Consider the following 14274-nt stretch of genomic DNA (forward strand, 5'->3'; position numbering starts at 1 on the left):
GAAGAGGGAACCCGATCAAGGAGGTAATTTAATCTTCCTCCCTTAACATTGGACTACCTCTTAGTAAAAATACTAATAACACTTGCAATATGTGACAAGTGAACTAACAGCTAGATAGCAAATTAAAAAACGCAAGACAGGATCAGGATATTGCCTGACTTTTGTATGTTTTACATCAGATTCAGGACAGGATGTAATTATGTAGTGTCAGGCACGCCGTAGCTTGGATGATATATAATAACAAACTAATGCAACACTTTATAAGTAGGAAACTATGTCAGAAAGGAAAATTTTTATTTTATTTAACGTATAAACCGACGTTTATGATACATTTTACAGGTACAATAAAACCAATAAACCGCTTATGTGTTGAATAAGTAGATAAGGATGATTTAAAATTTGAACGGATTCAGAAAAGCAAAAGTCAACCCCCTTAAGTATGTTAAATATAAATTAAACATTTTTCTAATTGCGGTTACTATTTGTGTAGTTGTGCATCAAGTAGGTACCTGTAAAATTGCAGAAGAAAATTTTTAAACATACAATTACACAAAACAAAGTATTATTTCACCTTTTTCGGAAGAATTTAACATCAAATATACTCCATTTGCAGACAGTTTCATTATTAATATACCTTAAAACTTACTAGGATATTAAATTTTCATACTTATAATCCAAATGACTATATTTTCTTACCCTGCGCATCCACCAAAATTGAGCTGTGGAATCCGACACCCAGTAAGGTAATTATAGCAAACGTACTCATAGTTTTTAGCATTCTTTCGAGGAACAATCAATAAATTTCTGTTAGATTTGATTACGCCAGACTATTCATTAAGGAATGTGAAGCACATTTTCACTCGTAAATGAGTTATGTTCTAGATAGTTGTTATTTTTTGAAAACATCTTATTTCTAGTTTCTAGTCATGCATTAATTTAATCGTCGGAAGTACGAAAAACCTTTCGAGGGCTTTTCAAACACCACACAATACTGTTTTCAACATTAGTGTGTCACTTTTAAGTTTCAACTTTGTGTCCAGTGTAGAAGAAAAACTATTTTTTAACGAATGCCACAAAAATATTGAGCGCCACTTGTTTTAGGACACTAACGGAATCCTGCGAGATGCAGTATGCGAGTTATGACGGTGGAAAATCAGTCAGTTGACTAGCGAAAAGTATTGTTGTCGTTGTTTTGTGACCGATTGGGAAAATCGAAAGCGCGCCTTTGGAAACTGGACGAACGAAGCGATTTCGGATGAAATCGCTCGACGGAAAGGTCGCGTGCTACTGAGACTTTAAAACACCCAACTGGTAGTTGAGCGTGCGCCAAACGTTCCCTACCACCCGGAATAGGTTGAGGGCGGACGCACCCTATGATGACTTGGCCACCGCTGAATTACAGGTAGCGTATGGCAATTCCCATAAACGCTAAATCAAGCGGAAAAAAGTGCAAATTGGCACTCACATGTTTTTTCAACATCCTAATAGGTTCTTTTTTACTTTTCTTACGTGCGAGGAAAGAAATTCAATTCGAAAAATGGAGATGCTTAGGGGTCTGCGTGCTTTTTTAATCACGCAAAGGTTTATTCAATATCTAGAAGCGAAGAAATTCACAGATCAACGTGAATCAGCAAACTAAGACCAGAGGTGTTCGAATCGGAGGTTCAAAATTGACACAGTATCTCTGATGTTTGAGATATCTTAACATCAAATTTTATTTTGAGCAAGGAAAGAAGACATTTTTTAATGGAATGAGGATGGGCGATCACTCATTACAAATGAAATAATTAATTAAGAAATGAAATATTTTTTGGTTTTTGAATTATTTATTTATAAAATCTATTTCGTTACATGGATTTTAGTTTCATCGGTCTCGTTCGAAACGATTAACAATAGGAGTGATTAATGTTTGTATGTTATTTAATTCTGAATGAGATATTTGCATGAGTACACATTAAAATTTCTCTCAATGGGATTTCCATTGAGTTCGGGAATGGGAATCCCATTGGCAATTCTCCATTTATTACCATTAATTATTATCAATGGTAACTAAATGGCATTTTTCTAATGGAAATTGAATGGAAATTTTTCCTACGGGAAAGATGCTGTATTTTTCTGGAACTGTTAATATTGACTCAGGATGGGAAGGATCCAGACTTGTAAGATACCTGCCTAACCATTTTGTAGACTGACAACACTGTGATGGCTAATGATAGTAGTTTTTGTTACTACCAGAACTGCGAAGTATGTTAAAGAGTACTATTACTGAATAAAGTTCCTTCAGTAGTGTTTTAAATTTGAAAGATGTGGTTGTGTTTTTGTGTATTGTAACAGTTGACCGTTTTCTTCAGAAATGATGAACAGTTTGCGCAAAGTTGTTCCATTTTATATGAAATTCGGACCGTTCGATTACAAAGTTTATGTCAGAAGCGATTTGAATAATGTTCAAAATGTGCGACAGATTTTGGTCCCGAAAACCCGTCCGTCGATGAAATTCAATTACGTGTTCCATCTTGAGCTGCGATAGTTGCCGAAGAAGCAGACAAAAAAATAAAACAAAAAAAAAACAAGAAAGAAAGAAAAAACACAGACAGAAAAAGGAAGACGGAGAATAAGACGAAGTTGATTGCGACAGAAGCGCGCTGGCGTATAATGTGTCAGATCGGAAACTTTATGTTCGTATTTTTCTTTGCCAAACTACTAAACCATTTCAGTTTCCGAACTCGGACGTAAATCTACAGCGATCTGCAACATGTGTTCCCGCGTTCGTCGCGCTCGTTTTGCTCCAGAAGCGAGAATATGAAATTGGTCTTGCATATCTGAAAATCACACGCTGTTTTGTATGCCGACCAGTCGCGTTCGCTGGTGACATTAGCTTTGGCACTTTCCTCATACTGCTTCTCTGCTCACCTTTTGCAAAACCTTTCGGCCGACTTTTATTAAATCTTTTTCACAAGATCACTCTTCTATACTTATGAGCACACAAGTATCTATTGAATCTTGAAACCCTCTATTTTATTTTTAAGGGATCTTACACCATCAGACTGTACAGTTAAAAATTTTAACTGAGTAAATGACGATCACTTGGTTACTAAAGCACATTTAGAAATCCACGCCTGCAAGAACCTTGAATAAGGTCAAAAACAGGAATATTTTTATAGCATCAGACTATTGTCCAAGTCACAAAGTCGTTCATTTACCGAAAAAACAACAGGAGCATTTAATTGACAACTGGTTTGTTTTCAGCGCATTTAATAAGCACTTAACTAGCCACTGTGTGAGTTAAAGGGATATTTTTATTGTTTCAATAATTTTTAGGACCAGAACATTTTTGGTAGTATGTAGTGCACTTAATTAGCATTTAATGGACATTTAATTAGTACTTAGCCGAAATAGTGGTTTTTCATGGGTAACTTGCTTTCGGCCCATTTTATACCAACGTATTGTGATGTGAAATCGTTTATTTACTGAAAAAACAACAACATTTAATTCCAGTGCATTTAATACGCATTTAGTTATTAATATTTTAGTAGCATTTAACTTGCTGTTAGGGTACTTAATTAGCATTAAATGACCATTTATACAGTACATACTAACTGAAACAGAGGGTGTCCTTGTTTTAACCTGCTCCTGGCCCCTTTTATGATACTGCGATATTGTTTATTTACTGAAAGCAATAGGAGCATTTAATGACTCCGACCAAAAAAGATATCTTAATTGTTTAAATAATTTTATTACTCATGCACCGCTTATTTACTCTTTCAATAGCACAACAGTAACTTATGAAAAAATGCCTGGAGCATTTAATATTTCTCATTAAAACACTTAATTTCTGCTTCATTATAATTAGGTTGTCAGTTCTAAGACTAGCTAGACACGCATCTCCACTTTTTCCTATTCTGAGCTAATCTTCGCTAAAACTACGTACTCCTATTAACTCCTGTTTCTGTCTCTAATACGTCTCTGACTAAATGAGGATTTAATTGCGCATGTGTCAGTTTTTGATTATGTTGATTTTGCTCTTTCTACTTAAAGGGTGTACGTTTCGAGACGACTTATCTTGTAAATATTTACACTTATATATTCCCGAGATAAAAATGTTCAATCTCTCAGAGTATCCGAAAGCGAGACTCGAGTCTCTGTCTCTCATCGAGTCTCTTTGGTGTCGCTGAGAGAGGCTGTCAAAAAAACTGTTTAGCGTCTCTGAACGAGAGACTCGAGTCGCTCATAGAGAGATCCTCATTTCGTATCCAGTCTCTGAACGAGAGACTCGAATCTCTGAACGAGAGACTCGAGTCGCTCATAGAGAGATACTCATTTCGTATCCAGTCTCTGAACGAGAGAGTCGGATCTCTGAACGAAAGACTCGAATCTCTAAATAAGTGGTGTCTCGATAGACATGGTTAAAATTAATAAAAGTTCAACATATTTCAGAGATCTCAGTCTTTCTACAAGAGACTCAATTTTTCAGTTTTATTCATCAATCTCTCTGTGAGATTCTCGAATCTCTCGAATTACCAATTTTATCGTTCGAATCTCTCATACAGAGACCGTGAGAGATCCATAAAAACACCTAAGCAATAACTGAGACACTGTGAAAGACTGTGAGAGACACTCTCAGAGACGCTGAAAGACTCTGAGAAACTATAGAGAGACTGAAAATTTTTGTCTAGAGTTTATCAGTTCAAACTATCATGTAATTTAATAGTTAATTTTAATACTTGTAACTGATTTTGTATCACTTTTAAAAGGATTGGTAAGGGATGAGCGAAGTAACTTTTCTAGTCTAGTCGCTTTGTTAAATTTAAAAAGCTCTGATGAATTAACTTTTAAATTGGCCGTTTTAATTGTATAAAGAGCTTTCGCAATGTTTGCCACGTTCGCTAATCTTTACACGTTTGTGAGTTCGGTGTTGAATTTTTATTAGAGCACCAGAGGTATGTTTAAGTTATCAGGCGTTCTCCGCATTTTTCCTATTCAGTCTCGTACTTTTCCGTACGTATATTGTTATAACTGGATTTTCAATCCTTAATCCCTCTAGTTTATGGATTTAAATCATCATAACACTCATGATTCGTTCATAATCCTTTTATACCGGATAATTACCCTAATTCACAGTTTAATTATTCAGTATCTAGCAAACGGTTTTTAAATTAATAAATAATCTGTAGGTACATAAGCTTATAATTTAGGATATTGTCAGATTTAATTTTTAATTATTAATTGTTTGCGCATCAAAGGTAAAATGTAATTAGAAAAATGATAAATATATAATAAGCCACTCAAACTGCTTCGACCATCCACATAAAGCCTAAATAAATAATTCTTATGAGGGGTAATTAAATTTTTATTGACGACAATCGATAGTAGATTTCAACCTTCCAAAAATAATAACTAATCAACTAAGACGTAATCATCATTATGAGCTATAATAAACAATAGAATACAGTTAATTGTAGGTGTTTTTTATAGAAAAAAAACATCATTTATGTAGGTATATAATGTTTCTTCCGTTCTAGAAACTTCCTCTAATATAATTAGGCTACTTCTTTATATTATTTATTAATAAGAAACGAAATAAAACAGCGGAGCTTTTTAGCGCTGTTATATTTTTTTTGCCGGTGGTTAATAATATTACGAAAGCAGTTCCTAATTTTCTTTGAGTAAACGACATAAACAACTTCCATTTGTAATTCATTCCTGGAACCATTAGGTAAATGGCATCCGGGACAAAAGAAATATTTTATATGAAATACGAACAAACCAATTGACAAAAATTGATATAAATGGACCTTTTATTACTTTCTACACGGTTAATATTTCTGATATAATGAACCATAAAGATTATAGAAATGTGTCAGCCAGCTTACTACTCGAGCCCGTCCAAATTTCTACTTCACAATTTAAAAGTTAAACCTTATGTAGTCTGAATTATTTAAGATTCAACAAAACAATTAGCCTTATCAATGGAGTATTGCTCAGCTACTTGATAAGCAATTATTAGTGATGAGTAAAATTGACCTTAGTCTTCCATTATTGATCTTGATGTTACGAAAATGTAAGACCAATACCATGATTGCCTTTATACTAGACCTAGACTAAAACGAAGACCTAATATGCAAGTTCAAGACCAAATACTCAAGACTAATCGAAGGATTATTACTTCCGGTGGATTTATGAGTTAAACCATTTAAAGCAACTTTAACATATTATACTTTTCTTGGTACAAAATATTTTTAGTAGGTATTTAAAATTTTCACTTTACTTTACCAGATTTTAACGCTAAATATAAAAAAGAAACTTTACCACTGTTTGAAAAGACATCTACAAGAATGTTCTCGGAGTAACTGTTCATTGTTTCTATGCCTAGATAAAACATGGTTGAAATTTAGAGACAAATAATTTTTTTTCGATATTTTTCACTTATTTAATGTACCATGTACTATTTTGTTAGCTAAAAGGTCAATTTATGCGTTGGAAGTAGGGTCAATTTATGTATTGGTGGAAGGGTAACTTCTCGAGTTTTCATAACTCTCATAACTATCGACACTGTATTTTTTAAAAGTCATGGCAAGCTCGCATGTATGACAGAAAATTTCAACATTTAAGACAATGAGCAAGATCAAGACTTAACACGTAAGACCACGATCAAGTCCGAGACTATATCAGTAATTCCAAGAGCAAGACTAGAAGTATTTGACTTAGACCAAGATCAAGACGGAACAAGCAAAACCAAGATCAATATAAAAACTGGGACTTTACAATATTAGAAAACACCCTTCACCCCTTAAGAGCTCTTTTGAACTTTCTAGGTGCAATTGCTGGTTAACAAAATACAAAATATGTTTCTTTGAACGATACCATACTTACTATTAATTTCAAATTAAGTTAGATTCCTGACCGTTACCATTAAATTATGTAGTTTTTTCCAGGGTGTTGGTCACCTAGAACGCAATTGTTCAACATGATAGAATATTTAAAAATAAGTTAATATCTGTGTACAAGCAGTAACACTCCAAAAATCTAAAGATCGTTAAATAAACCGAAACGTTATAAAAAACATACAGTTGTGTAATTATTTGACCGCCACCCTGGTAAAAAACTACATAAATCGTTGTTGCTGTTGTCACCTCTTGTAGCTTATCGGTTAGAACATTGGTGCGTAAAGCCAAAGGTCCCGGGTTCGATTCCCGGCAAGAGTGTGACAGCAGCAACAAATTTTTTCATCATTACTTTAAGGTAGTTTGTAGTGGGAGAAAATCTAAATGAGTTTTCACATTAACACATAAATTAATTTCAAATGCAGTGATTAATTTAAAACGAGAGCATGATTTTCTAACTAAAACAAAAGGATTGGAGCATCATATGAACGTTTAGAATCACCTTCGTTAAAGGACACGTATGATAACAATATCCATGTTAAACTTTAAAATTTTGCGACAACGTTGAACATTATCTGTACGGTCCGGTCGGTTATAGGTGTGAAAAGTTATTTTCCCATTTCCACATAACTTCGTAAAGCCATACGTTCCCGTCAAGTTCCTAAAAAGTGTATTAATAATCCCATAAAGTGTAAATTATGATCCCATTAAAAATTTCAAACTCATAGACTCTCCTGTCTTATTAACATACTTTTATGAGATTTAATCTCGTAGAGCATTTCCTTCGGGAATGGTTTAATGTACAATAGGGTTAGTATTTATGTGATACCTCAAGCAAAATTACATGAAAATTTAATGTGCGAAAACTCGTGCTTGAAGCCTTTGACGCGGGAATTGCCTATATATAATATGTGGAGGAGTCAAGTAGGCATTATAAACTAAACAGCTTTCCCAACTAACAGCACTTTTTGCTACTCGTTTTAATTAAAATAATATATTGCTCATTAAACACTTATTACATGTGCCCGTGCGATATACGCCAACTAGAACTAAAAGTAAAACAAATGTTATCTCTACTGAAATAAATGTTTTGTTTGAGTGCCAGTTAAATTTAACACCAGTGCAAATAAGTATTTTTTTGTGTTTCTATTTCTCTAAAAAATGGTTAACAGAAACATAACAGCAAATAATAAAATTAAAAATTGCTACACAAGCCTATATTAGACATATAGGGAAGTCATTCAATAATTGGAACACAGAACATACTACAGTAGAATCCGCTTATAATGACATCGAATGGAAATGACAAACACGTCATACTAAGTGGGCGACATACAAAGTATAGTCTTAGAAAATAAACAATTTTCTATTTTGGTTTTAGTTATTTAGTTTAATAAAGAGAAAAACTACAAATTGTATATNAGCTAAACAATCCGTAATGGCTATTTCATTTGACTGCTTTTCGCGGGTTTAAATAATCTTACCCAATTTTCAATTACAGCTTGCAACGAATGCCAAATAAGAAGAAAATTGGAAAAGCTTATTTCCCGTATATCAAAAGAAAGAATTAGCAAAAATCAATTACAAATTCAATAAAGAATATAAAAGAACTAAAGCTAAGACTTTCAATCGTGCAATAGAAGTTATTCTATTATTCATTAGCATACGTGCTGTTTCACCAATTTTATTAAACGAATTCCATTGTAAATCTTTTCAGTACAATAATCAAAAATAAAAAATTACTTAAATCTGTTTCAAATATTATTGAAAATAAACAAATGTACCTGCATATATAATAAAAAAAAATGGTAACCAATTACTTCTTGCGAACTTTTAATAAAATAAGTTTATAATATCTGTTGCTCGTTTGATTCGCAGTACCTATAAATGTCTAATTTAAAATCTGTTACTTGCTGTAAATTAATTTATCGACTATTGATTTCTATAGAGTGGAGAAGTTATTTGCAAGTAATGAAATGGAGCAAAGGTTTCACTCAAGTGTTCTCAACAGAGTTCCATTAAAGATGGTATTGTCCACTAAGATATCAGAAGAGGGAACCCGATCAAGGAGGTAATTTAATCTTCCTCCCTTAACATTGGACTACCTCTTAGGGGTTATACTACTAGATGATGACCTCTGCGCACTTGAAGCTTAATTTGAAATTCTACCACCCCCAATAAACAAAGTTTTCTTGAATTATACTTTTTAAAAGTAAAACGGTGAAAAATTGACTTATCCTGTAAATAAATATTTATTTGTAATGTTCTCTAGTAAAAATACTAATAACACTTGCAATATGTGACAAGTGAACTAACAGCTAGATAGCAAATTAAAAAACGCAAGACAGGATCAGGATATTGCCTGACTTTTGTATGTTTTACATCAGATTCAGGACAGGATGTAATTATGTAGTGTCAGGCACGCCGTAGCTTGGATGATATATAATAACAAACTAATGCAACACTTTATAAGTAGGAAACTATGTCAGAAAGGAAAATTTTTATTTTATTTAACGTATAAACCGACGTTTATGATACATTTTACAGGTACAATAAAACCAATAAACCGCTTATGTGTTGAATAAGTAGATAAGGATGATTTAAAATTTGAACGGATTCAGAAAAGCAAAAGTCAACCCCCTTAAGTATGTTAAATATAAATTAAACATTTTTCTAATTGCGGTTACTATTTGTGTAGTTGTGCATCAAGTAGGTACCTGTAAAATTGCAGAAGAAAATTTTTAAACATACAATTACACAAAACAAAGTATTATTTCACCTTTTTCGGAAGAATTTAACATCAAATATACTCCATTTGCAGACAGTTTCATTATTAATATACCTTAAAACTTACTAGGATATTAAATTTGCATACTTATAATCCAAATGACTATATTTTCTTACCCTGCGCATCCACCAAAATTGAGCTGTGGAATCCGACACCCAGTAAGGTAATTATAGCAAACGTACTCATAGTTTTTAGCATTCTTTCGAGGAACAATCAATAAATTTCTGTTAGATTTGATTACGCCAGACTATTCATTAAGGAATGTGAAGCACATTTTCACTCGTAAATGAGTTATGTTCTAGATAGTTGTTATTTTTTGAAAACATCTTATTTCTAGTTTCTAGTCATGCATTAATTTAATCGTCGGAAGTACGAAAAACCTTTCGAGGGCTTTTCAAACACCACACAATACTGTTTTCAACATTAGTGTGTCACTTTTAAGTTTCAACTTTGTGTCCAGTGTAGAAGAAAAACTATTTTTTAACGAATGCCACAAAAATATTGAGCGCCACTTGTTTTAGGACACTAACGGAATCCTGCGAGATGCAGTATGCGAGTTATGGCGGTGGAAAATCAGTCAGTTGACTAGCGAAAAGTATTGTTGTCGTTGCTTCGTGACCGATTGGGAAAATCGAAAGCGCGCCTTTGGAAACTGGACGAACGAAGCGATTTCGGATGAAATCGCTCGGCGGAAAGGTCGCGTGCTACTGAGACTTTAAAACACCCAACTGGTAGTTGAGCGTGCGCCAAACGTTCCCTACCACCCGGAATAGGTTGAGGGCGGACGCACCCTATGATGACTTGGCCACCGCTGAATTACAGGTAGCGTATGGCAATTCCCATAAACGCTAAATCAAGCGGAAAAAAGTGCAAATTGGCACTCACATGTTTTTTCAACATCCTAATAGGTTCTTTTTTACTTTTCTTACGTGCGAGGAAAGAAATTCAATTCGAAAAATGGAGATGCTTAGGGGTCTGCGTGCTTTTTTAATCACGCAAAGGTTTATTCAATATCTAGAAGCGAAGAAATTCACAGATCAACGTGAATCAGCAAACTAAGACCAGAGGTGTTCGAATCGGAGGTTCAAAATCAAAAGAAAACAGTTTTTAATGGAATGAGGATGGGCGATCAGTCATTACAATTGAAAATTGAAAAGGACTGAAACGTATGAAAAGAGTTGGAAAGTTTGTAAAGATTTTGATAAGCAAAAAAGGAGAGAAAAACTGAACAGGAATGTAAGAAAATATGGAATGAAAGGGAGGAAAACTAAATAATTTGAATTACGAATGACCAAAGAATAAAGACTGGGAAGTGAGAATAGGACGGAAAGATACCGGAAAGAAGAAGAGAAGAAAATTTGCAATATGTGTAAACTGGAACAAGAGACACTAGAACGTATTTTTGAGAGATGTGAAATAACAGGAAATGGTACAAAAAATTGGGAAATTCAAATGGAAGGATGGTCTAAAAAGTCTTTAAAGCATGCGATACGACGATTTATGACCTTTTCAGAANATCTAGAAGCGAAGAAATTCACAGATCAACGTGAATCAGCAAACTAAGACCAGAGGTGTTCGAATCGGAGGTTCAAAATTGACACAGTATCTCTGATGTTTGAGATATCTTAACATCAAATTTTATTTTGAGCAAGGAAAGAAGACATTTTTTAATGGAATGAGGATGGGCGATCACTCATTACAATTGAAAATTGAAAAGGTTTGAAATGTATGAAAAGAGTTGGAAAATTTGACTAAAGACATTGATAAGCAAAAAAGGAGAGAAAAACTGAAAATTCGCACAGGAGTGTAAGAAAATATGGAAAGCAGAGTCCAAACAGTAAATACGTCAAGATTCAGACTGGGAAGCGAGAATAGGACGGCAAGGTACCGGAAAGAAGAAGAGAAGAAAATTTGCAATATGTGTAAACTGGAACAAGAGACAGAAGAACGTATTTTTGAGAGATGTGAAAGAACAGGAAATGGTACAAAAAATTGGGAAATTCAACTGGAAGGAGAGGATGGCCTAAAAAGGATGAAAAAAATATTACTGAGAAGAAAAATAGCAGAAAAGCGAGAAGAATAAAAATATTTAGTTTGAAAAATTCATATGTTTTAATAAACTTAGTAAATGCACATGGTATATATAAAACATAATGTTTTTAATAAAACCATCTATCTATCTAATATTTTGGGCAATTTGTGAGCACTACTACATGAAATAAAAGGACAAATTAAGCAAGAAACTAACCATATTCGACTAACCTTTTATTGTTGATTTTAGAATCTCACATTAGAATTTCTCGAGTCCATTATGTACCTACTATTTTAATACATCTTAAGTTTTGACTTGATTTGTTTTGAGAAATACCTTGCAAATTACTAGTCCCTTGGTTGTTGTTATGCCCTTTAATTTCACGTAATACCAATACCCTCAAAAAAAAAGATCACACGTATTTTAATGTTTGGAAATTGGGAATTCTGAGACTGGATTCTGATGTAGCGTGTCCCAAGTTACGTAAGACATGATTGTCCTTTTGTTTTCCTCTTTTCAAAACCTGATTCCTTGACCTGTGTAAATTTTACAAGAGCTTACAGTTACAGTTACTCTAACAGTGAAACTTTGATGAATTAATGCGAAAGCGTGTAGTACTTGGGGTTAACTATGAGACTAAGGAATGCTCATCAGTTAGAAACGGGGAGTGGATGTCCTTTAGCCCTGTATCGATAGATTAAATCCTCAGAAACTGTGAGTATGGATAGATACACTTCATTGAAGCGAATTGCCCGTTACAACTGATAACAATCACTAAATTACTTAGACAGAGTTGATCATTATCATCATCATCATAAGGTCGTCAGTCCTAAGTCTGGTTTGACACGCACCTCCACTCTTTCCTATCCTAAGCTAATCTTTTCCTTAAAACCAGAGCATCCCAAATCTTTAACTATTTGCGAACAGTAATCTAATCTAGGTCTACCTCTACTCCTTTTAACTCCTGTCTCTTCCGCCAATATGTCGCTAACGTGCCTGAGAAGGTGTTTTACTAACCTATCTCGCTATTTCTTATTGACATCCATAGAGTCCTTGTTTATCCTATTCGTTCTAATACCTCTTCATTTCTAACCTTCTCTATTCACAGTATCCTCATCATTCGCCTGTAACACCACATTTCGAACGCTTCTAACCTTTTCTTATCATTATAATAAACAACAATTGAGGATCAACTTTTGAGTAGGATTCCTAATACTTAACAATCTGGTACAGTAAGGAAAAGTAGGTTAACACTTGCAAAATAAAAAGAGTTATTACTAATGGAAATTGTGTAAATTGTCTAGGTACAATAACTCGAGTAAGGTTGATCCTCCATTATTATTGCAGGATGTCATTATGTGAATAATCAATGTGTCTTTTTATGAATGGGCTGATCATTTTTGCTCTCTCCGTCCGCATATCGTTCTCAACAACGCGCTCGTATGGAGGTGGTAGGTAGATGTAATAAAAAAAAAAAACGTGCTGTGTAGCCTGAAATTAATATCAAGCACAATGACGTATTCTTATGATCGATTGCCCCTGTTTGCCGTGGAACATTTATCTGAGCGGTCCGTCAATCAGTTTCGCTGACATTAGCTATTAAGGGTACACTTTCACTTCAATTGCATTTATCATCTCACATTCTTCTCTTCATCCCCCCGATTTTGAAACAAAAACAACTACACAGTAAATAAAAGTCGCATCGATACATAAATTGGACGTCATCAATTATATTTTATTCCGAAACTTCTACCGCATTAGATCTCGTCAGCACGCCCTAGGGAATCCCGATAAAAGAATAACGACCAAATGGAGGAAAATTTTTAATATCAAATCATATTTAACGTTATACTACTCTATTAACTATTATTATTTTTATTAACGAGAAGTAAAATTTTGAAAGGAATAGTGCGGTGATCAATTAAGAAGCGATTGAGAAGAAGCCAACGAAAAAGGTCATTGTGTTGACAAGTTGTTTTCGCACCGTTTGTCGTCTAACGTTTACGCTTTACACGTGTCCTGAAAGCAACTGTAAGGCGTCTCGTTTTGCGTTACACCATTCAATTCAACTTTGCGGTAATTTAATAACCTTTTTCGTCTTAAAAGCCTTTTCGCTCTGTTTCAGAAAATATTATGGTTTCAGGTTCTAAAATGAAGCGTTCCTGCGGGAGAGGAAACGCACAAGGCGTCAAGTTATTGATGGAAGTCGCTGTTTTAGAAACATTTTGTGTTATGTAATAATACATACCCCTCCACGCACATATACCTACTAACGAACTTGTGAACGCTTTTCTTATTTATATACAGCTAATAATAGAAAAATTAGTTGTTGTCAATATATTCTGTAACTATATAGCTTCCTCTAGAGGTATGTCAAAAAAAAATCACTTTTGTGGTCGCGATGGTTAAATTTAGAAATTTGAAAAACATCATAGCAAAATGGTTTCGGTTGTGATGTAATAGAATGATATTAAGGATGATAAGTTGGTAGGAGATACTTTTAAACATGAAGAGGTGGTAAGAGAGAAGCAGAAACAGGAGTTGAGAGGAGCAGAGGTAGACCCAGGTTGCTA

The 14274-nt window shown here is 34.0% G+C and overlaps 1 protein-coding gene across 1 annotated transcript in view; it reads right to left on the reverse strand.

Moving 5' to 3' along the window:
- Window positions 1-1172, reverse strand: part of LOC108732402 (synaptogenesis protein syg-2) — a 194278-nt gene extending 193106 nt beyond the window's left edge. The window contains exon 1 of the mRNA XM_025979419.1: window positions 697-1172. Within this exon, the coding sequence (XP_025835204.1) occupies window positions 697-778 (82 nt within the window). The 5' untranslated portion in view covers window positions 779-1172. The remainder of the gene's footprint in view (window positions 1-696) is intronic.
- Between the last annotated feature and the right edge of the window lie 13102 nt (window positions 1173-14274).

Source organism: Agrilus planipennis, unplaced genomic scaffold (genome assembly GCF_000699045.2).
Source record: "Agrilus planipennis isolate EAB-ADULT unplaced genomic scaffold, Apla_2.0 scaffold73, whole genome shotgun sequence".
NCBI lineage: Eukaryota > Metazoa > Arthropoda > Insecta > Coleoptera > Buprestidae > Agrilus > Agrilus planipennis.